Source organism: Aethalodelphis obliquidens, unplaced genomic scaffold (genome assembly GCF_003676395.1).
Source record: "Aethalodelphis obliquidens isolate GAN/ISIS:26980383/991018 unplaced genomic scaffold, ASM367639v1 scaffold111, whole genome shotgun sequence".
In the NCBI taxonomy this organism is placed as follows: domain Eukaryota; kingdom Metazoa; phylum Chordata; class Mammalia; order Artiodactyla; family Delphinidae; genus Aethalodelphis; species Aethalodelphis obliquidens.
Window position 1 is genome coordinate 203,387 of NW_020838055.1, and position 27,282 is coordinate 230,668.

Sequence of the window (27,282 nt, forward strand, 5' to 3'; positions counted from 1 at the left end):
CTAAGACAGGGCAGGGAGGGGAGAACTCCCACAGCCCGGGAGGAGCGCACTGAAGGGGCAGGGGCGTACTTATGGTTTTCTCGGCGTTGATCCACAGGCGTGTCAGATCATCACAAAGGAAGGAGATCTTGTGTTTGGAGCCAGCTGTCAGGGTGAGGTTGGTGCTGCAGGTCCGAGAGTCCAGACACACGAAGCAGCCGGGGACAAATTTGCGGCTCAGTTTGCCGGGCCGTTGCTCGATGGTCAGTGACATGGCTTGCTCGTTACTCAAGTCAACCACGTAGGTTTTATCTGGAACCACAAACAGAAAACAGGCATGAAGAATGGATCAGGATGAGCCCCGTGAGATGGCAAAAATGAGCACAAAATCTCTCATGGCTGGGGGACACTGGGAAATTTTTTTATTATTAAGAAAACATTACGATAGCTTGAAACAAAATTTAAAAAGTCAGTGGACTGCATTTTGTCCATCCTTATGTAACTGCTTTCATTTCTTCAAACTCATTTTAGTCCTTGTGCGTATGCATGCATATTTTCGCCTATTTAACAGTAAGGTGTATATAAAATTTTATACTCAGATTTTACTCCATTATTTTATGCAGATACACTTATTTTACCATATAGTTTTCATATTCACTAAGCTTTTAAAATATTCATTAAGCTTAGTCATCTAAGGGAGATTTAGCATCACCTATTTAAATATTCTCCCTCTATGAAGAGTAATTAACAACAGCTGGTATTAGTGCAGGGATACAAGATTCACAGACAGGATGGAACCATAGATAGTATAATTTAATCTCTAATAAATGCTACATTTCAAATAAATGACAAAAAGATGAAGTATTCCATAGGCTGGGCCAGGAGAATGGTCTCTCCCATTAGTAAAAGAATAAAATTACACTAGTACTTCAAAGCAGTCACCAAAATAAAAACAAAGAGAATATCTTTATAAATGTGGAATAAACACAAATTATAAAAGCAAAAAAAATAAATAAATAAAGATTAAAATATCTTTCTGACTTAGGTACCATAAATAATGTTTAAAGGACAAGGGACACACTGGGAGAAAATATTTTCTACACAGAATGATGGAGAAGTTCACAGTAAAGGAAATATAAATGTCCAAGTAGCCAAAATATGAAGTGTTGTTAATATCACTTGTAATACTACTTATAATCAGAGAAAAGCAAATTAAAAGAAAGTGTATAGTATAAAAATAAAAACCCTACACCCCTATAACCCAGCAGTGTGACATGCGTATATATGCCCTCATGTGTATGTCAGTGCTGTGACAGTGACTGGAGTAATACTGGAATAGTTAAACAGACCATGAAACTTTGACCAATGGAATATTACGCAGCAGTTAAAAAGAATGAGGGAGATCTAAATATCCTGATATAAGAACCTCCAAGATATAGTATTAGGTAAAACAGCAAGTTGTAGAACCATATTTAGACTATGACACCATTTGATTATAAAGTCTATGTAAAATGAAATAGCGATTTCTACATGTACATACTTATGTATGCATGTACTTAATATTTAAATGAAGAGAAAAAAGATTTGGAGAGAAATATAACAAACCCATAATTGTGGTTACCCTAGGAGGGGGGCCTGGAAGTAGGGACAATACAGATGGTCAGGGGGGATTTTAGCTTTGTCTGTGATGTTTGAATTTTTAGTTAGAAAATATGTATGAATTTCTTATATAATTTGGAAAAATTGCCCAATTATTGTTTTTTTAGGTCACTTCTATGATTGCGCCACTAGAAGTAAAAGATTCTAATAAGCACATGTGCATGTTTAGTTTCTATCTGTTTCCTCAGGATAAAATCCCAGAACTGATTGTTAGGTGAGAGAATAGGAATATTTTTTCAACTTTTTAGAATGGATTACCAGACTACTTTATAAAAGAGTCATTTCACTTTATAATGTCATCCCCAGAAGGCTCTACACTATGAACCCCTGGAAATCACTTTTTACGGAGTTGCTTTTTAATTTCATTCGTTCTGCTTTTACAGAAGCCATCAAGTTAGGAAGATGCCTATGCAAGGTGGTGCTGCCTTTGCAAGTCATGGGTGTTGCCGATTTGTCTATCAGGTATCTTAGCCTCTCTGCCTGCAGCTCCAGTGAATAAATAAGTCCCGTGCCAGTTGGGAAAGCTCTGTTTCCCAAGAGAGTCTGCTAGGCTTCCTCCTTCCTGGTAACAGAAACCATATATTAATAGAATTGTTCCTTTTGAACTGGCTGCCAGGGATCTCAGTGTCAAATTAGGAGCAAAATTAGGGAAATGTCTTATGGTTGTCACATCTGCTGACTCCTTTCTTTAGTTCTTATTGCTTATGTCTAGGTAAATTTTACTGTAAGTTCTAATAGTGCTTTAATCAGAGAGATGACATACCCAGAGCTGGAGTATATATGCTAATGTTGTTAACTTAAATATGATTTGATTTAGAAAATGGTTAGCTTTTCAATCTCCTAGCCCCACATTCAGCTCATATCTTACTGTCCTTTAAAATTTATCTTCGTTGGGCTTCCCTGGTGGCGCAGTGGTTGAGAGTCCGCCTGCTGATGCAGGGGACACGGGTTCGTGCCCTGGTCCGGGGAGATCCCACATGCCGCGGAGCGGCTGGGCCCATGAGCCGTGGCCGTTGAGCCTTCGCGTCCGGAGCCTGTGCTCCGCAACGGGAGAGGCCACAACAGGTGAGAGGACCACATACCGCAAAAAAAAAAAAAATATCTTTGTTGTTACCTCTGGGAAACCCTCCCTACCCCTACCCTGGCTGTGTTAGGAGCCCTTTTGCTTCTGAAACCCCACTCACCCTTATCGAGGTCCAATCACAGGTTGCAGGAGGCTCCCTACCCGCTCCCTCTTTCCTAATTTGTACGGTATCAAAGTAGTGCACGCACAGAATTTAAAGCAGGGTTTCTCTGGCTTGGCACTATTGACATTTGGGGCAGGGTAATTCTTCGTTGTGGGGCTGTCCTGTGCACTGTAAGATGTTTAGCAGCATCCCTGGCCTCCACCCACTAGATGCCAGTAGCACCCCTATGGCCCTCCATTATAACAACCAGAAATGTCTTCAGACATTGTCACATGTCCCTTGGGGGGCAAATTGCTCCTGGCTGAGAACCACTGGTTTAACGAATCAAATAGTTTTCTAAGGTTTGTTATGAAAACAAAACTCCCTCCCCACTGTGACCACTCCCCAGAATAACAACTTTCAACTCTTTTAGCAGGTTCTCTTTACAATTACATCCACAGCACCCAACAACATGCTTCTATTGCTGCTTCTAGATATTTCTGTTTCAGGGTTTTTTTAAAAATTAATTAATTAATTAATTTATTTTTGGCTGCGTTGTGTCATCATTGCTGCGCATGGGCTTTCTCTAGTTGTGGTGAGCGGGGGCTACTCTTTGTTGCGGTGCGCAGGCTTCCCACCGCAGTGGCTTCTCTTGTTGTGGAGCTCGGGCTCTAGGCACGTGGGCTCAGCAGTTGTGGCTCGTGGGCTCTAGAGTGCAGGCTCAGTGGTTGTGGCGCACGGACTCAGTTGCTCCACAGCATGTGGGATCTTCCCGCACCAGGGCTCGAACCTGTGTCCCCTGCATTGGCTTGATTTCTTAACCACTGCGCCACCAGGGGAGCCTGTTTCAGGTATTATTTGTTGGCTTCCCACAAAAGAAGATGAGGATTTCCTCTCCTTCACCCACACTCATGTCCCCCTGCCCACACCCCACACCTCGTATACAACATACACACACCCACAGTACACATGCCCAGCAAACATCCAAACCATACACTTGCTATCCACCCATCTTCCCAATCTTTACCATCATATTTTTAATGTTAGATCATTATTCTGTGTTGACATTATCATGCCTATGTAAACAATAGTAACACAGTGTTTACACAGTTACGTTATTTCCATGCTATTGATTCTCTTTCTTGCACAAGATTTTATTTCCCTAGAATTAGTTATTGCCATTTAAATCATTTCCTTAGTTTCTATGTACTTATCAGTAATTTGACACCCAAACTCTCCCCCACTTGTATAAATCTCCTTTCAATACCTATGAGAACATTAGGTATATCATCAAGTTATCTTTCTGAAAAGTCTCTCCAGAGCCTTCTCAACTGCTCTCATCTAAAGGGGCCCAGGTATGGTCTTGGGTCCCCTTGTACCATCATCCTAAGATTCCCTTTGCCTCTCTCTTGAAAGAAAAGAATTTTTGGCCGCACCTCGAGTCTTGCAGGATCTTACTTCCCCGACCAGGGACTGAACCCAGGCCAAGCGAGTGAACGCCAAATCCTAACCACTAGGCCACCAAGGAACTCCTGAGATTTCTTACTTATCCATGGGGATAAGTCAGAGGCCACAATGTGTCAACTCTTCCAGGACAAATTAAAGACTCACAGAGGGGCTTCCCTGGTGGCGCAGTGGTTAAGAATCCTCCTGCCAATGCAGGGGACATGGGTTTGATCCCTGGTCCGGGAAGATCCCACATGCCGCGGAGCAACTACGCCCACGAGCCACAACTACTGAGCTCACGCACCACAACTACTGAAGCCCGCGCGCCCTAGGGCCCATGCTCCGCAACAAGAAAAGCCACTGCAGTGAGAAGCCCGTGCACTGTAATGAAGAGTAGCCCCCCTTGCCGCAACTAGAGAAAGCCTGCATGCAGCAATGAAGACCCAACACAGCCAAAAATAAGTAAATAAAGACTCACAGAGTAGGAGTTACCCAAGAAAAAACAAAAACAACGCCAACATTTAGTTAAGGGCTCCAGGTTGCTTCTGGGGGGTTATAAAAGCTGAAAAAGAAGCAATGCAACTACTTCCACAACCAGCATTTACCCAGATCAGTTACTGGAAGTACCTGCTATAACATTCTGGAAACACATCCATCTACCTTATTTGAATCATGTTAACCCAGAAACCTACAGGGCTTGAAGATACACTCATTCTGCTGGTATTTTCAGAGCAAGTAAACGTATCTTCCAGAAGCTAGAAGAGGATGCAAAAGGTAGTAGGCTAGCAGTCTGCTCCCACTACAGGGAGTAACATAGACAGGTAGACTACTATTAACTCATATGATTGTTATCAGCAGGGCCATTTGAACCTTTTAGAAATAATATCAGAAAATGAGAGACAGGCTGTGTGGGACAACAGAGAAGTTCTCTCTCTACGGTGACTATTAGATGAAACTCCAAGAGGACCAAAATCATTTTTTATATCTCCAGGTAATGGAGTGGTAATAATGCCAGGTATGGCATGGTAGTATTGTACCATCAAAAAAGATGAGAGGGGCTTCCCTGGTGGCGCAGTGGTTGAGAGTCTGCCTGCCGATGCAGGGGACACGGGTTCGTGCCCCGGTCTGGGAGGATCCCACATGCCGCGGAGTGGCTGGGCCCGTGAGCCATGGCCGCTGAGCCTGCACGCCCGGAGCCTGTGCTCCGCAACGGGAGAGGCCACAACAGCGAGAGGCCTGCGTACCGCCAAAAAAAAAAAAAAAAAAAGAAAAGATGAGAGTGCGTTATGGAGCACTGAAAAAGAAGATGTGTTGGGTGGAAACAAATGTGAATCAAGTTCTCTGACATTGCTGAACTGCACGTTTTGGGCAACGTAAGCCATCCATGCTCACACATCTGGTCACAGATGGCCAGATCAGCCAGAGCAGCTTGTACATTACTCATCTTAAGACACAGGACACTTGTGCTCAAGCCATGGAAAGATATTCTCTGCAGGAGTCCCCTGGGTCTAGTTTTAGCTAAATTGATATTGTCAGCAAAGTAGAGAGAGAGAGTAGAGAGTAGGGTGGGGGGAGAGACAATCAGGTACAAGGTAATATCTGCCTGCTGCCCACATTCAGAATTTGTTTTTTTTCAGTCTGGGCCCACTGTAGTCAGGTCCTACTGTGCATGCTGAGGGGTCAGGGTGCCTCTGACAGCTGCTTCCACCCTTGGTGAGGCTCTGACTTTGCATGGTTGCTGTGACAGCCATCCTCTTTGGCTTGAGAAACCCTCCCAGCTCTGCCTCCACTCTGTTTTTGATGCTCTTGTCCTTGTCTGCTTCCCCCAGCAGCCAGGCTCCTGGTGCTCCCACTGTGTCCCATCTACCTTGCCCCTTCTGAGGGGTTGTGCCTTTGGGCAGTGCATCTGGCTCTCAAGCCACTTTGGACAAGAGGCTGCCTCCTGAGATTAGTGCGACAGTGTTTATGGAGGGCCTGGAATGCGCTGGAAACTGTGCTGAGTGTAGGAAAAGAGAGGAATAAGACAAGATGCCTGATTGGGAGTTTAGTGGGACACAGACATTCAGATGGATAAACGAGACATGGTAGTGATGGGGAGGGAGACAACAGAATGAACCACTGAATGGGGGTGGCCGTGGGAAATTGTTTGGAGGAATCCCCTTTTCCCTGCCACGTGCACCACAGGGACTGAACGTGGGGAGACGAGGAGGGGTGGCAGGTCGGTTTGGGACATGTCTTTAGAGGGTGTTGAGGAAACACTCCCTTTCTCCAGCCACAATCTCGAGGCCTCCCAACATGCCCCACCCTGGAAGTGTCAAGAGTGGCACCTTCTTTAGTCTAAGCCTACCCCTTAGACACCACTGGCTGGGGATAGTGCTTGCTGACCTAGCAAAACTGAAGGGTGTGGAGCCTCACTGTCCAGGGGTCATTGACATAGGAGAAGGGCAGTCTCCCTGGGTAGGCAATGGGAGGCTCTGCTATGACCAAGGGGACCTGCACACACATGTACAACGACTCACTCCCAGCACCAAAGAAAGGAATGAAAGAAGAGCCCCTGTCAACCCAAGTTCAGAGACAGTGGCAATGTCAGAATGCCTTCTTCATGCTCCGCTTTTTCCTAAAGACTCCCCCGCTAAGCCTCTGAACTTGTCCTTGCTGGGTACAAATCCCCTTCTCAATGCACACCCCTTCTCATGAAGCCTCCGTTCCCACTCAGTCACCATCCTCCTCCCCCAAACCAAAGCCACTCTGGGCTCACCCTGTTGCCTTTCCAGGTGCAAAAGAAAGCCATGAAGGTAAAAAGACCCTTTCAAGGGGGTTTGAGAAAACCCGAGAGTAAGACTCCAACAATATTAGTCTCTTGCCACAGTCTGAATAAGAAAATGAGTCAAAATCAGCCAAGGCAGGACCAAGAGACCCAAGAAAAATCCACCACTCCAAGTAACGACTGGTACAGACAGTAAGTGCAGAGCAAAGCCAGGGACTCCAGAGCTATCTGCTGGTCTCCAGTGGCCCAGCTAGCCAACCACAGAGACTGAATCTTTAACAGGGAGGGTTAAAACAAAGTTGACAGTTTGTGAAAGGCTCCTTCATCCAGGGGATGAGTGTGTGTCACAAGTTCTCTGCTGATGGGGAGGAAAGAAAGGAAGAGGCAGGTGTGTGACAAGGAATGGAGGTGGGGTCCTTCGAGGTGGAGGACCAGACTGGGTCCTTCAATGTCCAACGTCAGCCAGACATTGGGAATAAGGACTGGGTGAGCAGTGAGCACCTGAGACAAATTCCCCCTTAACACTTTATCTCCTGTGCAAGGAGGAAAAAGGGCTCAGCACTACTGCTGGGGCTGGGGAAAGGGGGCCCAGAGGAGAGGCATGATGTGTTTGGGGTGGCAGGGCACCCACCAAAAAGGCACACAGATGATTTGCTTCCAGCCATCTACCTCTTAGTGGTGTGTGTTGTAACCTACCTTATGCTGTAAACAACTAAAGACCCTCAGAAGGGACAAAAACTCGCCGTACAGAAAAATCACCAACCCCAGCCTCCATAACAGTGTCTGGAGGCCACAAATCCCACATAGATTAGGACACCTTCTTGCTAAGTGACTTGGAGTCATGCAGTGGCCTATCCAGGTCAGGGCAGTGGGGATATTTCATTCCCTGTGAGGGAATAAAGGGGAACAGAGAATTTTAAAACAATAATAAATCTGAGTAAATCCAGGCTTGTTTTTATTGTCACTATGCTCTAGGATTTCTAAACAATGTCAGTAATAAACTACTCTCCCTCACCAAAAATTGTTCTTTTTTTTCCGAAATTGTTTGTTTTCTTACAGAGAACATAATTTTTAAGCAGCTCTACTGAGCAATAATTGAATTACAATAATCTGTACATATCTAAGGTGTATATTTGCCTAGTTTTGAACCTATATACACACCTGTATATACATCAACATAATCAAGATAGTGAATATATTCATCACCCACAGAAATTTCCTTGTGCATCCCCCTCCCTCCTCTCACCACCCCTCAGGGTGTTAGGAGGGGTGTTTTGTGATGACTAAGCCATCCCAGGACTACCATTGGCTGGAGCAGTGACCTGAGGACCAAGCAAAGCTGAAGAGTGTGGCTCCTCACTGCCTAGGAGAAGGTGTATGTAGGGAGATCAGGAACCCTGGCGCAGACCACTGGGAGGCTTCGGCATGGCTGAAGTTGCTGGCAAACCATAGGAGTTTAACACAGATATGGACCAACCAACCATAAGTACAAAACAAACACAAGCATGGAACAACCACCCCTAGCACAGAACAACCAACCACAGTTGGGGAACAACCAATTACAAGCACAGAACAACCAACCACAAGCAGGGAACAGCCGACCACAAGCACTCAGGAAAGGACGCAGGGGACGACCCCTGCCAATACAAGTGCAGAGACAGTGCCAAGGTATGGAAGAGAGCCAAGTGGGTAGAGATGCCCACCAAAATTTCCTCTGAAACATCCATCATCTGTGCAAGAAAGTACAAGAGAGAAACCAGACCAACAGCATTTGTTACCACCAGCTGATGAAGAGAGTGAATGAAAATAACAGACAGAATCGGCTGACGCAGAACCGAGACCCCACCCTGGAGAACTCCGTCCATCCCAGTGATGCACAGTGTATAGAGTCCTGGGCACCTACAACTATCCGCTGCATCCCCAGAGGAGCCCGTGGAGAAATGGCCACCCACGTAGAGACCAAATGTTACACCAATAGGGTACCCAGATTGCAACTATTAAAATAAAATCAACAAGATATGAAAAGAAAATAAAAAGAAGAAACTCCTTCTGGGAAGTGACCTCCTGCATCCTATAAGTCTCATCTGTCTTCCGGATTACAGGCTAATGTCTAAAGACCAGTGCTGTGTCTTTTTCAACTTTGTATCCCTTCCTTGACCTAGAGCCTTGCAGGATAACATTTAAAGAGTGCTTACTATCTGCCAGGCACTGCCACCTCATTGCTCCTCACAACACCCCTACGAGGACAGTCCTATTATCTCTACTTGAAGATAAACTGAGTCACACAGGAGTTAAGTGGCTTGCCCAGGCTCACACAGTAAGTAGGGGAATCAGGATTTCGAATCCACGCAGGCCAATTCCAGAGTAAGTGCATTTAACCACTGGGCCATGCTGCCTGCAAAACAAGCTGTCCACACATATTTACAGAACCAGACAAACGTGTGAGTGCACAGGGCTGGCAGCCTTGGGCAATCTCTTGAAACTTAGGGTCCACGTTGGGATTCAGAGGATCAAGATGGAGATGTCCAGAAATCAGAGCTCTCAGGGACTCCAGCATCGCCTAAGTAAAGATACTTCTGCTGGCCAAGTTCACTCACTTGCCTAGAAAAATGCAAACCATGCTTGATGTAAAGCCTTGACCGTGCTAAACACATCTAAAGTGCAGTTAACCACTATTTACCTCAAAACCGAAGCCATATCCTTCTTGATGCTGGTAATAGCATGCTTAACAATTTGATTATATTTAGAAATCAACCCAGCTGATGTTACAGGAAACAGAATTAATCAGTAGCACTTCACCGTGACTGAGATGATAAACAAATCCCTGCGTCTTCTAAAACTCAAAGCCACTCCATTTCTGAATCCCTTCATGGCTGTTTTCAACATTCTGATAAAATTGTGACATAGAGTCATCAAAATGTGTCAGTGGACACACATGCACATACACACATGTATATATAAAGTCATGCCTTGTATACGGTTATTGTGAATTAGAAGGAATCTTGGGTCAAGATATGAAGGAACTGAGGCTTCCTGAGGAGCCGGGCTCCAGGTGGGTGCCGAGCGGGCACTCCCAAGACAGTGTCAGATGGGCAACGCTGGGAGTGGATCCCACGTGGTCACTTTTCAGGTGTTTATCAGCCATGCCATTTCACATTCTCAATTTCTCTGCCTGGTTCTGTCTACTTCCCGGAAGTAAATAATATCAAAAACAAGGATGAGAATCGACTCTGTGGGCAGACCCCATCGTCAGCACACATCACAGATGTCCTGGTTCAAGACCACCTGTCACAACTCACAGACTCCAGCTCATAGATGAGCCCCAGGAATAGCCACTCCGAACTCATCCTGTACCTTTTTCTCAGGATCCCTGCCACTCCTCTCCGTGAAGCAAGGGCAATCCCAGAGAGTAAGTTTTAAGGAGGTGCTTACTCTCGGGGACTGACCTTGAACTGACACAACCCTGAGGGTGAGAGCCTCTGTGAGAGGGAGCTCCTCAGAGCGGGTGCCTCCTTCAGTGTTGTGCCCTGGGCATACAGCCTCGCTGTAGTCACGGCATCTCAGTAAATGTGTGTGGAATGATACACAACCTCATTCTCACAGAACCTGGGGTTCTGCGTGGTCCAGAAGCAAGGGCTCTGGGTTCTGAGATTGCTCTGCTCCTGGCAAGCTGTGTGATACTGGGCTAGTTCCATAACCTTTCTGAAACTTCTGGTTTCTCATCAATAAATGAAGGTAATTCCTGTCTCCCCTGCAAGGCTGTAATAAGGATTAGCTGAGACCATGTGAGTGGTGTGCTTAGGGCAGGGCTTGGCACTCAGACAATAAAAGTGTTATCATCACTGCTCACGGTGCTGGTGACATCCTGATCCACACTGTAGGGTCAGTCAAGACATGAGCTCTAGAAGGTAACCTTCCAATGTCTTCATTAAAAACAACGTATCACCCTGAATGCAAGATCATCTTAGCTTCTTACTGTGCTGAAGTGGAACAGTATGCCCGGCATTCACCAGTGACCTGGTCTCACTGCCTAGCAACGCACTTCCTGAAAGTCTTACAGGGTCCAGAGTCCAAGTGTGCCAGAGCCACAGACAAGAAGTAGGAAGGGAACCTCAGCCCAAGCAGACTACCCAGGAAGGAAAGAAGGCACTGGAGGAGGGGGAGGGGAAGGAGAGTGGGGCTTACTTACTGCTTTCATTTTGTGGATGTTGGACCAATACTTGAAACTGCAGCCGGAGAATGCCTGGATTTTGGGCATCTTGGTCACAGCCCTGCAGAGAGAGGTTGAAGTTCCCGGCTATGTTCCCAGGCTGCTTGTCCTTCAGCTTGAACACCTCGGGGTTGGTGGTGGAGCCTGGGATGCAGTACTCAACCCGCTCCTCCTTCTTCACGCAGTTGGAGACATTGAAGTGGAGGAAGGAGACGCTCGCCCGCAGGTGCGCGGGGATGATGAACTGCCATGTCATGAGCTCGTCCTCGGGGAAGCCGTCCGGGTAGTTGGCAGACATCAGGGTGGCGGAGCCTTCACCTTCAAACACAGATTCGATGATGCACAGGCCTGTTGGGGGTGGAACCCAAACGAGAGAATAGGAGGTGATTAGACCCTGCCCTGGTCATCCATGGGTGTGGGGACAGGGGTTAGAGAAGAGGTGAAAGTGGGTCTTAGGTCCTGAGCACTGGGTCTGGATATGGCATGTTTATACTCAATTCAAGGTAGACAGTGAGAATGAGGATACATCAGTGGTGTGTGAGTATATGTTTAATAATCAACCCAGCAGGGGGAAAAAAATAAAGCCTTAATTTGTAGTGTCTGCCCACTTCCTTGGTGTAAAGACTCCCACTATAGCTGATTTCAGGCTACCAACAGGACATGGATGAACGTGGAGTTGGAAGGAGATGGACAGCCCTCTCACCATCACATAGGATTTTCACCATACAGATCCAATGGGCATACCTAACTTCAAAGCATAAATAGTAAAATGCAGTGTATTAACTAGGAAGTAATGAGTTTTGAGTACTTATTACCTTTGTTCCTAAACTAATTTATTTAATTGTAAGTTTATATAATTTTATTTTTAGTAACGGCTCTGTTTAATACCAGCTCACAAAATTCCAGGACACTCAACAATTGGCACTCATGAGCTGCTGTGGGCCAGCTCTGGCATACAGATACAATTGTATCTGGCATACCGATACAATTCTAGAAACTGTGAAAGAGACAGAAGACGGGAAAAAGACATGAGAAACAGAGTAATTAAGGTCTGTAGAGCCAGTCCCATTTCATTTCTTGAAAATAAGCCTCACATACAAAGGACAAAAGAAAGAGTCACCACCTGGTTTGTTTAACAGAGGAGGGTGGGTTCACACCAGGACTGGCCCACATGCTTACAGAAGAGTGGGACTTCCTTTAAGGTATTCAGATGGAATCACAATTGCCAACATCTGACCATTTCTGATGGAGAGCAAGCGTGATTTTGTAGGTTTCAACCTCAGCAAACAGAGGGGAGGGCATGGCGAGCTCACGTTTTATAGACGACCGGTTTGTGATGCTGAAGCCGGAGACTTTTCTCTTGTGGAACCACGGGAGGGCCAAGGCCATTTTCACTCCCTCTTGCATTTTGATCCGGGACACAGTGCCGTTGCTGCAGAAGGTTCCGATCCTGACCATCTTGGTGTCAACGCGGCTGCTGATGCTGTGAGTGACTCCATCCGGGCAGCTCTCCCCCCGCCCGATCTGCCTCAGGCGAGGGAGGGAGAACTGCAGTTCTAGACCAATGTTCTTGTTAGCTTTGACATCCCAGATGAAGGTTCTGTTGAGGGTGGGCAACACTGACATTGAGGGCTGAAGATGAACCTCTCCAAAAGGACATGGACCTGACATGCAGTCTGAAACACAGTCACAAAACAATCTGGTCACAAACGCTACTGGGCCACTCACTGCCCCTCCTCAGCCCCTATAGTGAACTCTTTGGAGGGGGGGTTTTCTGGGGCGCCCACCCATCTCCGGGCTACATGAAAGTTGGCTGCCAACGGCTCACGGATGCATCCCTCTCTGGGGAGGTGCCTTGGCTGGAGGGAGCTGCCTTGGGGCAGAAAAGCCTGAGAGGTTTCCCTGCCCCTGATTCCCATCCCAGCAGCGGGTGTCAACCCACAGCCAATCACTGCCAACCCAGGAGTGAAAAGCCTGACATCCCTGATTCACATGACACAGCCTGGCAACTGTCACTCAAGCTCCAGATCAGCCTGCAGCTAAAACCACATCTTTGCTTGCTGTCCTCATTCCACCCTGCTTTCCTCACTTCTTCACAGGTTTCTCAGGGCACTCTCTTGATTCATGACTTAAAGACAAGAATTCCCATGTCAGGCTCTGCTTCTAGGGAACCAGACCCAAGTCACCTCCTAACTACAAGTTTCCCCTGCTTTTTTTTTTTTTTGCGGTACGCGGGCCTCTCACTGTTGTGGCCTCCCCCGTTACGGAGCACAGGCTCCGGACGCGCAGGCTCAGCGGCCCAGCCGCTCCGCGTCATGTGGGATCCTCCCGGACCGGGGCACGAACCCGCGTCCCCTGCATCAGCAGGCGGACTCTCAACCACTGCGCCACGAGGGAAGCCCTCCCCTGCTTTTTGAACGTTCGCTTTATTCCACTTTGCTTTTACGAAAGACTTGCATTGGTACTTGTTTCCGCTAACCAAAATAAATCCAAAGAGAATTTTTGCATTTATGAAAAAAGGTGGAAAGCGCAAAGAGCATTCAGTGTTTGTTTTGCAAGAGGCCATTACAGAGGCAGTGGGTACCCCTAGAGTGGCACCGCCAAGCTCCTTCCCCGGGAACGACACAGCATCTCAGCATCACGCTGCTACAGCTCTGAACTCTGTCCGTGAGCATTTGTGCTTTATTTCAAATTACTTTACACATCCGTTAGCAAGATGTGTCCTACAAGTAATTGCTTCTTTGACTTAACGCCATTTTGGCTTGTGAAAAATGTCATAGGAACACTGTACTTTTGGGATACCGCGGGTCGGGGAGGGGGGACCCGCACTGTTTTCCAGATTAAGCTAGTCCAGTTGGTGGATCTCTGCCCAGGCCCTACTGAAAGCCAGAGGGAGGCCCTTTGCAGTGGAGCCTGTGCTTTGGCATACATATCCTACTTCCTCTATACCAAAAGAGTCATGATTTCTCAATTTTTAGGGTGCTGCGCCAAGCTCTACCTTTTAAAACTGGTTTTTCCATCAACACACTCATCAACAGACTGAGTACGCTCTGAATGTACAGCCCCTTAATGGCTGGAACCTGGAGGCAAGGTCATCTTCTTGCCTCCTGGCTTTAATGCTGGTGTTTCATTACCACTGCAGTTGAATTTTTTTTTTCCCAAAGGCTAACACTTAATGACATCCTTTGACGTACTTTGTTTCCTAAGCCTTTTTAAAACAAAGGGAGAGGGCTTCCCTGGTGGCGCAGTGGTTGAGAGTCCGCCTGCTGATGCAGGGGTCACGGGTTCGTACCCCGGTCCGGGAAGATCCCACATGCCGTGGATTGGCTGGGCCCGTGAGCCATGGCCGCTGAGCCTGCGCGTCCGGAGCCTGTGCTCCGCGACGGGAGAGGCCGCAACAGTGAGAGGCCCGCGTACCGCCAAAAAAAACCCAAACAAACAAACAAAAAAAAACAAAGGGAGAAACATTGCTATCAGGGAGGCACTAAGAGAAAGCAGGCAGCCTAATAGTGAGGCTTTTGTTGTCTCCAGCAGGGAATCTGAAAGGTGCAATGGACTTTGGCCACTGTAATAATAATCTGCAAGGCTTTATTGCTGCTCCAGTGGAGTATTTGAAACTACTGCCAACTCGAAATAGAATTATGGGAGAATTTCAGAGCTGTCTAGGACCTCTGAGGTCATCACGTCAAAACCCTAATTTTTGCAAAGCAGCCCTGGAGTCTGGGTGAGTCGTGTGGCGCTCGCAGTGCACACGCTCCTAGGACAAAAGCCCAGGCTGTGTTTGGTCGACTTCCGTTCTTGCCAATGCACTGCGTTGCTTAACCAATAAAACAAGGTTAGATAACAAGGTGACAAATGCAGCTAAAATTATATTTTGTGTGTAGGTAAGGATAGTACCTATTTTTTGGAGCTCGTGGAAACTTCATTGTTTCTATCAAGCCATCTCTTTCATAAGTTTTCAACTACACTTCCCATGTGCCCTACTGGGTTCTGTGTTCTTGTGGGATCACTTACCCCTACTAAGGCAGTGGTTCACAGCTCTGGTTCCACGCTAGACTCACTTGGAGGACGTTTAAAAAATACACATGCCTGGGCCACCCAAGCGACTCTGATTTAATTCCGTACCAAGTACCGGGAGTCAAAAAGGCCTGTCTCTCAGCCATGGCTCTGCCACCAGCCATGAGACCCTGGCGGTGTCAGGTTGTGCAAGCACTTTTTAATTTGTTGCTAAGAGCTTTGTTTTCAGAATGGATACACAAGTAAGAGTAGTCAAAATGATGGGCATGCCTCCAAGTTTTCTGCTCCCCGTCCAGTGCAAAAATGTTAAATAACTAAAATGATTCCTACCCAGAGGACGGAGAAGTGTAATTTCTGAAGCGATTCACACCTCATTTTCCCCAGCACAGACTTCTACTTTCATTAGCTTTAACGAGGCCATTCAAGAAGGGATGACATTGTAAATCAGTTATACTCTAATATAAAATAAAATTTTAAAAAATAATAATTAAAAAAAAGAAGGGATGACTGCAGAGGAGCTAAACTTTGAAACTTTCAGAATGTTTATTCAGGAAAGGTTTTTAAAAACAAGAGGCAAGCAGAACACTGAACTTGATTCCAGTGTCTAGATTTATAATCTAAAATTTTTATTTTCAAAACATTTTCAAAAATTGTGAGCATGGGTTTTTATTATATGGTAAACTGTGTGTGGTCTGTGTGTGAGACTGGTCTTGTGAGATGTGTCTTGTGAGATAAGATTGTGGTACCCTTTTCCTTTTTTTAAAAAATAATGTTTATTTATTTATTTGGCCGCGCCGGGTCTTAGTTGCGGCACGTGGGATCTTTGTTGCGGCATGCGGGATCTTTTAGTTGCGGCATGCAAACTCTTAGTTGTGGCATGTGGGATCTAGTTCCCTGACCAGGGATCAAATCCGGGCACCCTGCATTGGGAGGGTTGAGTCTTAACCACTGGACCACCAGGGAAGTCCCATTACCCTTCTCCTTTTTCAAGATGGCAGTCACTTTCTTGGCTTAATTGGTTGTAAAAGTAATGCATGCTTGTAAAAAAATGATACTACAGAAGAACAGAAAAAAGACAATGAATGTCACCTGTCTGCCTCCCCTACTCACTATAGAAATAATATAAGGCTAGCATTTTGGTGTTTAACCCCCCAGACTTTGGGCTCCATATGATTATGTGTATTCAATTAAGTGGGATTAAACTATACAAACTATTCTACTAAAAGCTGCATTGTTTTCAATGGAACAAAATGACCCGGGGCATCTTTCCATGTCAAATACATAGATTTACTTCATTTTTTTAATAGCAACACAGTATTCCTTTGAATTCTTAAGTATATCAATAGTCTTCTCAACTCTGTAAAAGCTTCATTGAGATTTTAATTGTAATTGACTTAAACTCATAAATTAATTTGGGGGGGAAATGACACTTAAAAAATACTGAGATTTTCATCAAGTAACATGGTATATCTCTCCATTTATTTACATCTTCTCTTTGGTCTTTCAGTAAGATTGTACATTTTGCTTCATATATATTCTATGTATTTATTAAGATTAAATACTTAACTAGAACTTTTGAATAATGGTGACCAAAAGCATGCATGGTGAGAATCCTCATGTTGTTCCTTGATTCATTGGTAACGCTTCTATGTCTGGCTGTTAAATATATTTGCTATCAGTTTCTTTTTTTCCTGGCCGCACCGCAAGGCATGCAGAACTTTCCCCACCACGGATCGAACCCATGCCCCCTGCAGTGTGGAAGCATGAAGTCTTTTTTAAAATTTTATTTTATTTATTTATTTTTGGCTGCACTGGGTCTTCGTTGTGTGCGGGCTTTCTCTGGTTGTGGCAAGCAGAGGCTACTCTTCGTCACGGTATGCAGGCTTCTCATTGCAGTGGCTTCTCTTGTTGCGGAGCATGGGCTCTAGGTGCACGGGCTTCAGTAGTTGTGGCACGTGGGCTCAGTAGTTGTGGCTCACGGGCTCTAGAGCGCAGGCTCAGTAGTTGTGGCACATGGCTTAGTTGCTCTGTGGCATATGGGATCTTCCCAGACCAGGGCTCGATCCCGTGTCCCTGCATTGGTAGGCGGATTCTTAACCACTGTGCCACCAGGGAAGTCCCTGTTATCAGTTTTTGATAGATACAATTTATTGGATTAAGAAAACATCCCTCTATTTCTGGTTTACTAAGAGCGTTTTATTAAAAACATTTAAGACCATCTATTAAGATGATCAAATGCAGTTTCTTCCCTTTCACCTAATCACACAAAGCAGTATGTTAAACTTCCATCTTCCAATAAGCTCTCCTGCTCTTGTTGTGTTAGTCTTCTAATGCAATTTTTTGGGTTTGATGTATTTATATTTTACTTAGGATTTTTTTGGCATGTATGTATATTCATAAGAGATTGGTCTATGGTTTTCTTTTTTATGTGGTGGAAGATTTTGACATCAGGGTGGTAAGAGCCTTATAAAATGTGAACCTTTACCCCTTTCAGTGCTCTAGACTAGGGTTTGGCAAATGGCCAAATCAAGCCAAACACCTGTTCTTGTAAATAAATGTGGGATATTTATTGCCCATTTGTTTACCTATTGTCTATGGTTGATTTTGTGCTGTAATGGCAGAGCTGAGGAGTTGTGACAGAGACCATCTGGCACATAATGCCTAAGATATTTACTCTCCGGTCTTTTACAGAAAAGGTTTGTCAACCTACCTCTAGAATGGTTTAAATATCATAGAAATTATCTGCTACTTGGAGTTTTATAGGAGTCTATAAAACTCTAACTAGCGGCCATGGCTCACGGGCCCAGCCGCTCCGCGGCATGTGGATCTTCCCAGACCAGGGCACGAACCTGTGTCCCCTGCATCGGCAGGTGGACTCTCAACCACTGTGCCACCAGGGAAGCCCTAAAACTGGTTTTAAGTACTTTAATTTCTCCTTTTATTTTTATGAATTCCTTCTTCTTAAGGTTTATTTTATCCTTTTTCTTCTCCCATGATCTATTGCCAATTCATTTATTTTCAGTTAAAGGTAAAGAAGTTTTCTGAGCATGGCTTTGATTAGATCAAAATAGTGTTCTCACTGTTATTGATATATCTGTTAGTTCCTAGTAGGCATGCCACCTTAAAATGATTGGGAAAGTATACCTTTAATTCTTTCTGCCTGATTATTGTGTCTTATGTCAATCTTCTATCTCAAATTATGATTAATAATACCAGATATCTGTAGTTTGTTGAATTCTGGTGTGTCATGCACTCTCAATCCATAATTTTATTTCTTCCTCAAAACACCCCTATCGGTTGGTACAATGATTCTTATATTACAGACCAGAAAACTAAATCACAGAGCAGTTAAGTAACTCATATGAAGCCATGCAATCAGGCCACATGATCAGTAGCCCTGGCACTTGAAGTCAAACCCAGCTCCCTCAGCCTGCAAAGCTGCTGTTTTTTCCCATTGTGCCTTGTGGACCCATTTCCCCACTCTTATCTTCTCAACCTTCCAATTCTTCTGTCCTCCAACTCCCTTGACTTTTGCTCCTGCTCAGCCAGATGTTTTTAGCACATCAGACAGAGCATCACCTGAGAATCCGTAGCTCTGTTACGAAACAGTGTGGCATAGTGGTTACAGGCAAAGACTCTGGATCCAGAATACTTGGGCTCCCATCTTGCTGCTACACACCAGCTGTGCCATCTTAGGCAAGTTACTTTCTTTGAGAACTTCTCCTAGGGCTGCTCTGAGGATTAAAAAACTGAAACCATGTAAAGCGCTTAGAACTGTGAATGGCCACATAAAAGCTAAAGAGAGTGCGGAGTTTCAGAACAGATCTCACCTCCCTAGCAGTAGAGGCTGGCTTAGCGTGTAAAAGAGAGGCAGGGAGGCCAAACAGTCCATGAGTGCATACTTACCAATATTCTTCTGGATCTCGACAACAAAGTGATTCTCTGGATCCCGGCAGCTAAAGGAAAAGACTGCTGTCTCTCCGGCTTTGATGGACAATGGGGTTACCTGTCTTTTAGAAATGATCTGACATAGGTTCGCTGGCAGAGTTGGGGCCCCAGGCTTTATGAGGACTGTAATGTTGCTTCCATGTGGCAGAGCAATCTCATAAGTTTCTGAAGGAAGGAAGAAAAATGGAGTAAACAGGATGATTTAGGGTTGCCAACCTGCTGCCGTCCCCTCAGTTGGTCCAGGAGGATGACCTCCTTGACCCCTTTGTTCCTTTCCCCAGGTCTGAGAAGTGGGATGATGCAAAATGAAAGTAGTATCCTCACCTGTGGGCAAGAACCCAGCCACTGAGGGCTGGGCATTGACACGCATCTCTTATTTGACTGATTACTTTTTCTAAAAATTAAAAACACTACACCACATCCTAGGTGTCTGGAGCAGTATGTTTTCAGATACCCATCTGTGCAATATTAAATAGAGAGAAACTGCCACATCTCTTCACAATATGACTGTAGGTGAAAGTCCACACACAGAAACCATCTTTCTGTAGAGAGACATGCTTATCTGTAAAGAGCTGCTGTCCCCTGCCCAGGCCACTTCATATGCCCTGTTCACACATACATGCAGTAGTGGAGGCCGGGAAAACTTGCAGAAATTAGATACAAACATATTGTGTCAATGAACGTGGAAAGTTAAAGCCAAACAATGCTAATACCTCAGACTGGGGCTCAGCAAAATTATTTGAACAAACATTATCAAGCAAGAGAGATGGAGGTTGGTTACTAAACAGAGGGGTGGGTGCACACCAGTCGGGATGGGGCCCTGATTCACAAACAAGCCCAATCTCCTTCCCATCCCTTTTGCTTTATGGATTTTTAGGTCCTCTCAGACCAAAAGGAAGAGCTACTTTTCCTCTAAGTAGCCACTGTCCCTTCCCTGACTTGGGTTCTGATTGTGGTCTCTGGGTGGCTGATGGGCTGGGAGCAGAGGATGGGAGGCCAGTTGTCTGGCGGAGGGAATCATGGGGCTCACAGAGAGGGGCTGGCATCGGTGCCTCTGTCCCACCGTGTTCTGCACCAACAGCTGGTCAGCACCTGTTATGGCGCCTTGTACATGGAGGTGCTTGGTAATTGTTTAGCCCGTAAATAGCAATTTAACCAAAAGCTTTACTTTTTCCCTTCCTTTAAAAATTTTTTAGAATCAAGTTTGATATAATTTACACACATTATAAAAGGTCCTACTTAAGAGTTTTGACAAATGTGTGTGCACATGTACACCACCACAATCAAGATATAAAGATATCCATTACCCCCAAAAGTTCCCTCAGCGCCCTTTGCAGTCGAGCTCCACTCCTGGCCCCAGAAAACTATAAATTAGCTTTGCCTGACTTAGACCTTCCTGCAAAACGGTGTGCTTACTTACGCCCTCTCGTACCTGGCTGCTTCTGCTCAGCGTGTTTGAGAGTCAACTGCATGGATCAGCAGTTTGCTCCCTTTTATTGCTGAGTAGTATTCCATTGTCTGGAAAGACTGCAATTTATTTATCCAGGCACCTGTTCAGTGACATTTGAGTTCTTTCCAGTTTTTGCCCAACCTCGTGCTTTCATTTTACCAGAACTACTAGCCTGCTCGAGAGCTGTACTCACTTCTCCTCCTACTCAGTGCATGGGCGTGCCTGTGTTCCCACAGCCTAGCTGCTGTGTGCGATCAAATGTTTGGATTTTTGTCAACCTCCTCTTGTACCCCTCTCCCCCACCATTCACTCTGCACCAGAGCGGCCAGCCAGCAGCTCTTTATATAGGGTGGAAATTGATCTCTCAACCTGTGATAATGAAATGCAAAAATTTCCTCCGGGTCATGAGGGAAGAACTTTACCCTCTTTGGGCCTCTGTTCCCTCATTTGTAAAATGAGGGGATTGGGCTAGAAAAGCTCTACCTTCCCTGCCAGCTCATCTATCATCAGTATCCGAGGAAATAAGAAGCGATTTTGCAAATGTAAGCATTCTCAACTACGGCCCAGCAGTGACACATCTCTCAGAGCACAGGGGCACCAGCACAGCTGGCTTCGTGACTTTGTTTTCAAGAGGGCTCAGGTTTGCATTTTTGGAGCAAGACTTCTTATCTCTCTAACCTCAGCTTGTACCCCTCTCCACCTTGGTCACTGTGCTCGGGCCATCTTTGCCTTCTTTCTTGAACATACCAACCTCAGGGCCTTTGCATGTACTGGTCCTGATTTCTAAAATGCTCTTTCTCTAGCAATAGCTGGCTCCTTTTTGTTATTTGGGTCTCAGCTCAAAGATCACCTCCTCAGAGCAGTCTTCCCCGACCAGCTACCCAAAATGCTCACCCCACCCCTACCCCAGCCATCCTGTACCTGCTTTCCCTTCATCCCTGCTCTCTTCTCTGAGAGGACCCGTGTTATTTGTTCCCACCTCCCAGTATCAGAATGCGAGTTGCTGCCTACAGGAAGGCAGCAGGAATTTGCCTGTCTTTTTCAGTGGTAGTCTCAGGACCCCAACAGTGCCTGGTGCCCACATGGAAGCAGAACTGATGACCCTCCCAACAGCACCATACAAAATCTCCACATTCTTGTCTTTGCCGCATTTAGTTTCTCATAGACTTACTACCATTCCTGTGTTTCAGTTTGGGCTATAAACCTTGGTGGGAACCAGGGACTCTGAACTTTTTAATTAATAGCCTCAGAGAAAGAAAACATCCTCTGAGGCAGAAGTTTCTTTACTTGAATGCTTCATCTTCAAGCAGCATGGTCACTAAGAATCTTCTGAGAAAGATCAGAAGGCCCAGGGGTTCTTTTAAGATACCAGATTAAAAATGAGTCCAGATGCATGTTCAGAAACCCAGTTGTCAGATGTATATCTGAGCTGAGTATGTCAACCCTTGCGTTCTCTTTCTGTAATCATAAAAAAGGTCTTACCATGTTATCTGTAAAAAATTATTGGGGTACTGGGTCTCTGAAGGCTCGGCACGCTCTCCCGTGGCCTCCAACCCTGGGTCTCCAGGGGGGCTAATTCACTGTCAAGTGAAGCTGTAATCCATCTCGGGGTTGCAGCCTGGCTGGCTAGGTTACCAATTACTTTGTCATTTCTCCTCTTTGGCAAAAATATTTTAAAGTTCCTGATTCTACAATTATGATTACTGTTACTTTATTTTTGGCTGCACCTCATGGCTTGCAGGATCTTCGTTCCCTGACCAGGGATTGAACCCGGGCCCCCTGCAGTGGAAGCGCAGGGTCCTAACCACTGGACCACCAGGGAAGTCCGGATTACTGTTATTTTTCTTTTAACATCTTTTTTGGAGTACAATTGCTTTACAATGGTATGTTAGTTTCTGCTTTATAACAAAATGAATCAGTTATACATATACATATGTTCCCATATCTCTTCCCTCTTGCGTCTCCCTCCCTCCCACCCTCCTTATCCCACCCCTCTAGGTGGTCACAAACCAACGAGCTGATCTCCCTGTGCTATGCGGCTGCTTCCCACTAGCTATCTATTTTACGTTTGGTAGTGTATATATTACTGTTATTTTAATTGAGCGTTAGACCCTAAACAGATCAGCGGTTCCCTAAGGATGGAGGTGGGAGGAGGGGATGGAATACAAAGGGGCAGAGGAGACTTTGTAGGATGAGAAAACCGTTCTGTATCTTGACCATGGTGGTGATTATAGGTTGTACACAAATGCCACAATTCAGCAAAACTGTGCACTTAAAATTGGTGAAGTTTATTATGTTTAAGTTACACCTTAATAAATAAAAAAGAAGGGAAAAAAACTTGTGCTGGAAAGATTGTATTTCTACACAACGTGGCACTTAATAAATGAAAAAAGGAATAATCATGACCACAGTTAAAATATGGTTTAATAATATTTTGAGGTGGGCCTAGTTTCTCCCAAGGTATGTGTAATAATTTCAAATAGCTATAAATTAGATTTTGAGAAGAAAAAGTTGATCTTACTAAAATTTCTCCGTTCAGTTCTTCTCTCCTGTTTTCAGCCAGGTCAGTATCCCAAATAATTCTGCATATATGACAATCTATTCCATTATCAATGACAGTCAAAGAAAAATGTACAATCTTTTTTAGAAATTCATTTTTTTTCTTTTAGAATCTGAAATCTTCTATTCATTCAAACATTTTCCGGGTTCATATTATGTTCCAGGCATCATCCAGGGTGCAAAAGATTTAATGTCAAAAAAAGCCCTGGAGTTCCTGCCCCCTGGGAGTTAGTAGTCCAGACTAGGGGTTTCTAAGTGGTCTGTGGAGGGCTTTAAAAATGATGAAGTTCTAAGTTACAGTAGGCCCAACATGGGACCTGGGAATCTGTATCAGAACCACTTTTTTTTTCCCCTTTATGGTGGTAGGTAGGGATTCCTTTTGTTTATTTTTTTCCAGATGGAAAACCAAACCAATCGTCCCAACTCTAATGATTGAATATGCCAATTCTTCCTTCATGAATTGTTAATGCTACTTCTGTTGTTTATATTTTTTATTTGGGGTCTAAATAACCCAGATTTTCATCCAAACTCCTTTTAGAAACAAAGCAGATGAAGCCTTGTAAGGGTTCAATGACTCACGTGGGGGTGGACTTTTAACATTTTACTATGTTTCTTTGCTCTGACTTTGAGATGACCAACCCAGTATGTTCTACGATCAGGCCACAGTTCATATCTCTCCTTCGGTGCCTCATACCAGAGAATGCCCACCTGGCTCAGAGCCCAGGGAACACTAAAGGGCTTATCCATCTTTGCAGCAGGAGACCATTTATATTACATGCTGTTTCCTAGGGTCACAGCCAAGGCTACATCACACATTGGACTTTCATTTTCAACTATCCCTCCTCATCCTCAATGATAAATATACCAGCTGGAGGGGGAGAGCCAGAATGAGAAGATAATGATTCAACCACGTATGCACTTGAAATCTGGACCCTCCTTACCGAGCCCCCACTAGAGGCACTTATTCTACTGTAATAAAAGTAGCAGAGAGACCCCCCACTGCTTGAGTAAAATCACTTATAACTTATTTATCACAAATGCTTAGAGTTTGAGAACGACATCTTGGTTGCACATTTTTCCCCTCTTCCCCACTCACCACCATTAATCATCCCTTGAAACTGAAAATTCCAAACCCGTAGAATAAATCTCAGCCTCCTGCCACCCCACCCCTATCTTCCAGTCGGGCTGGCACATCTGAGTGCTTGATAAATGTACTGTAATTTAAAGAAAATGGATGGGCGTTTTCTTCTTCAGTATCTCTTTCTTTTGCTTCCCTAGGAGCTTGGTATTTCATTGGTCTGGTGTTTTGGAAGACCTATTACCCAAGTTCCCAGAAACCCAAAGCTCCAGATTCTGGCGTGATTTTGAGATCTCACAGGCTGAAAGAAATCCAAGGTGACCCTCACATTAGCAGTGCATGGGCTGTCGGGCTGGAGAGCTTGCAGGCACCACACGTGGGCACATGAGTCACAGCTCTCATCTTCAGCTCTCCTGCCTTCCGACCTCTCTTTATTAGGATGCCTCGGTTAGTTTCTGCTGGTGTTTCTGCCTCACCAGCGGCTTCTCGGGCGGGAATTTCCAATTGTTTTAATCACCATTCATTATTCGCATATCACAGGATATTGTACAAATGCCCTGTTATTCCTTTTCCCCGCCCTCCTATGTCTTTGTAAGGGAAGTAAATGCAAGGAAGGGGATTCACCAGGAAGTTATCTGTTCCCAGATGTGTCCAATACAGGTTAAAAGACTGACAAATGTAATTTACAGTTTCTTAGACGGGTCAGAACCTGCTGCCTCAAAGCTGGGTGTGGTTTCCTGGGACACTCTGCCCTCATCCACTCTCTCTGCCCAACGAAGATGAGCAGAATAGCTCCCAGCCAGGGACTGGACACAGCCTGGGCACCAGGAAATACATATGAAGACCCATGGGACGAATTCCCAGGATGTCGAGGACTCAGACTCAGGAACAAAGCAGTACGATTGTGAATCAGCATGGCCGATCAGTCACAGTCTGCGCGGGAGTCAGATTCCAAAGCAAGCCCATAAGGAGATAATCACTTTCAGGGAAATAGCCCTGTCCTCTCTCAGGAAGACGTCACACTGCAGACCCACATCGCTCTCTCAAGGAGTCCATGGGGCTGTGGCTGGTGTCTGCTCCCCCACGGAGCAGATCCCTGCTTCTCAGACTGAGCACCAGATAAAGCACTGATTTGATTTTAGGGACCAGGTTTGCAAAATCCAATTTGTTAAATTGTGGATGCACATATCATGAGAGCTGGAGGAAGGGACACCAGCAGAAGGGCCGGCGATTCACCCTTCCACCCTGCATCCACCCCGTGGGGACACTCACACCATTTGCATGATTTCTCCCGCCTACTCCCTGCAGGAGGCAATTGCTGAATTCACAGAAGTTGAATGTACGTTTGCCTGTCTGTCTACTCCATCAGACCCCATCAGACCCCATCAGTTAGTCAGCAATTTGAGGGCACCAAGAAAGGTCAAGGTACTCTGAAGATGCTGAGGTTAGCCATTAGCTGTCTGGGGGTGGTCAAGGAAGATTTCACGGAGGAAACTTAAGATGGGTCTAGAAGAATGAATAAGGAGTTTGCCTATAGAGAAACAGGTGTCGGAAGGATAGGTAGAGAGAACGGCAGCGGCAAAGTCACAGGTGTGAAGACGACAGCTTCCTTATAGCCACTCCAGGGAGTTTGGTTTGGCCAGAGGGCAAGGAAATGTGGGTAGAGGAGGCTGGAGACAGGGGAAGGGGCCAGGCCAGGAAGAGGCTTTGTTGCTGCCATGGAGTTTGGGCTTCACCCAGTGGGACCAGCATATCTTAGCAGCTTTGTGTAGTGGTGAAGAGCTTATAGTCTAGAATCTGACTGCCTGGGATCAATTCCTGGCTTGGTACCACTTGTCAGCTGTGTCCTGTTGGGCATATTCCTTAGCTTCTCTGTGCCTTACTTTCCTTACCTGCAAACGGGGGTAATAATGGAATTCTCGTAAGGACTAAGTGAGTTAGTACCTATGAAGTGCTTAGAACGCTGCCAGGTAGTCAATCGATGTTAGCTGTTATTGTTGATATTAGTAATGATAGAGAGCACATTACAACTACTGCTACTGGGGCAGTACTGCTGGGGCGCTGTTGAAGGGTGTTAAGTAGGGAAACAACTGTAGCAGCAACTAGGCTCTCAATCTAAAGCCCAGAGTCCTGGCTGGCTGGGTTGGACTCAGGGCGAGGCAGGTAAGGTGCCTAGGGGCAAACTTCATCACACTCAGGATTATGCAAGTGTGAGTGCTTCCTTAAATTTTCCACACCTCCCCTGCCCTGGCCTGGCCCTGCCCACCGACTATTAAGGTCCTTCTACATGTGCTTACTCATGTGACTCCAGCATGCCTTTGAGGCTCAGAGAAGTGACCTCAAGTCCCTGTTTGCTGAGCTCAGGAGGCAGCTGGGAGATTCTGGTTTGACCTCAGCACACTTGCCCTCCCCACCCCCCAGGGTACCACACTGAGCTGCCCTCCCGTAAGTTGCCAAAGCTGGTGGAATCAACCAGCAGAAGGGGAGGAAGTGCTGCCATTGTTATGAAGTACTTGGAGTTGTTGGCTGACACGGAGGGCCTGAGCATCAGCACCAACATAACCCATCTGAATGGGGCCTGCTGTGATGAGGGGGTGCCGGACTCTCACACTACCAAAGTCATAGTGTTATTAATCCAGTGGACCTGGGGCAGCAAGGCTGGCAGGCTGTGGAGGAATAAATGGTGTAGACACGCTAAATCTCTTTGATCAGGTCTGTTTACAGACCGGTAAACCGAGGGGAAAGTCTCACCAATGGCAGGAAGACCAGCCTTCTGCCTGCCTGGAAATAGTTAATTTCCCACATTCACATCAAAAAGAACCACAAGGCAAGTTGCTGTTTCAGAAACCAATCTGCCTTTCTTGGATGAGAAGCCTTTGGAGTCTAGATACCAGGCCAGTCTTAATAATAACACTGAGTACTTAGTATGTGCAGGGTCCGTGCTTGCACTTGATAAGAATTTATAAATGCCCACAGCCACCCCACAGAGCAGGTTCTAATGTT

At 45.6% G+C, this 27,282-nt stretch overlaps 1 protein-coding gene across 1 annotated transcript in view; it reads right to left on the minus strand.

Moving 5' to 3' along the window:
• CDCP1 (CUB domain containing protein 1) overlaps positions 1–27,282 on the minus strand; it is a 54,217-nt gene that overhangs the window by 10,013 nt on the left and 16,922 nt on the right. Inside the window, exons 2-5 of the mRNA XM_027097033.1 lie at positions 19,151–19,357; positions 12,541–12,903; positions 11,207–11,575; positions 70–291 (exon numbers count right to left, since the gene is read on the minus strand). Of these exons, the coding sequence (XP_026952834.1) occupies positions 70–291; positions 11,207–11,575; positions 12,541–12,903; positions 19,151–19,357 (1,161 nt within the window). The remainder of the gene's footprint in view (positions 1–69; positions 292–11,206; positions 11,576–12,540; positions 12,904–19,150; positions 19,358–27,282) is intronic.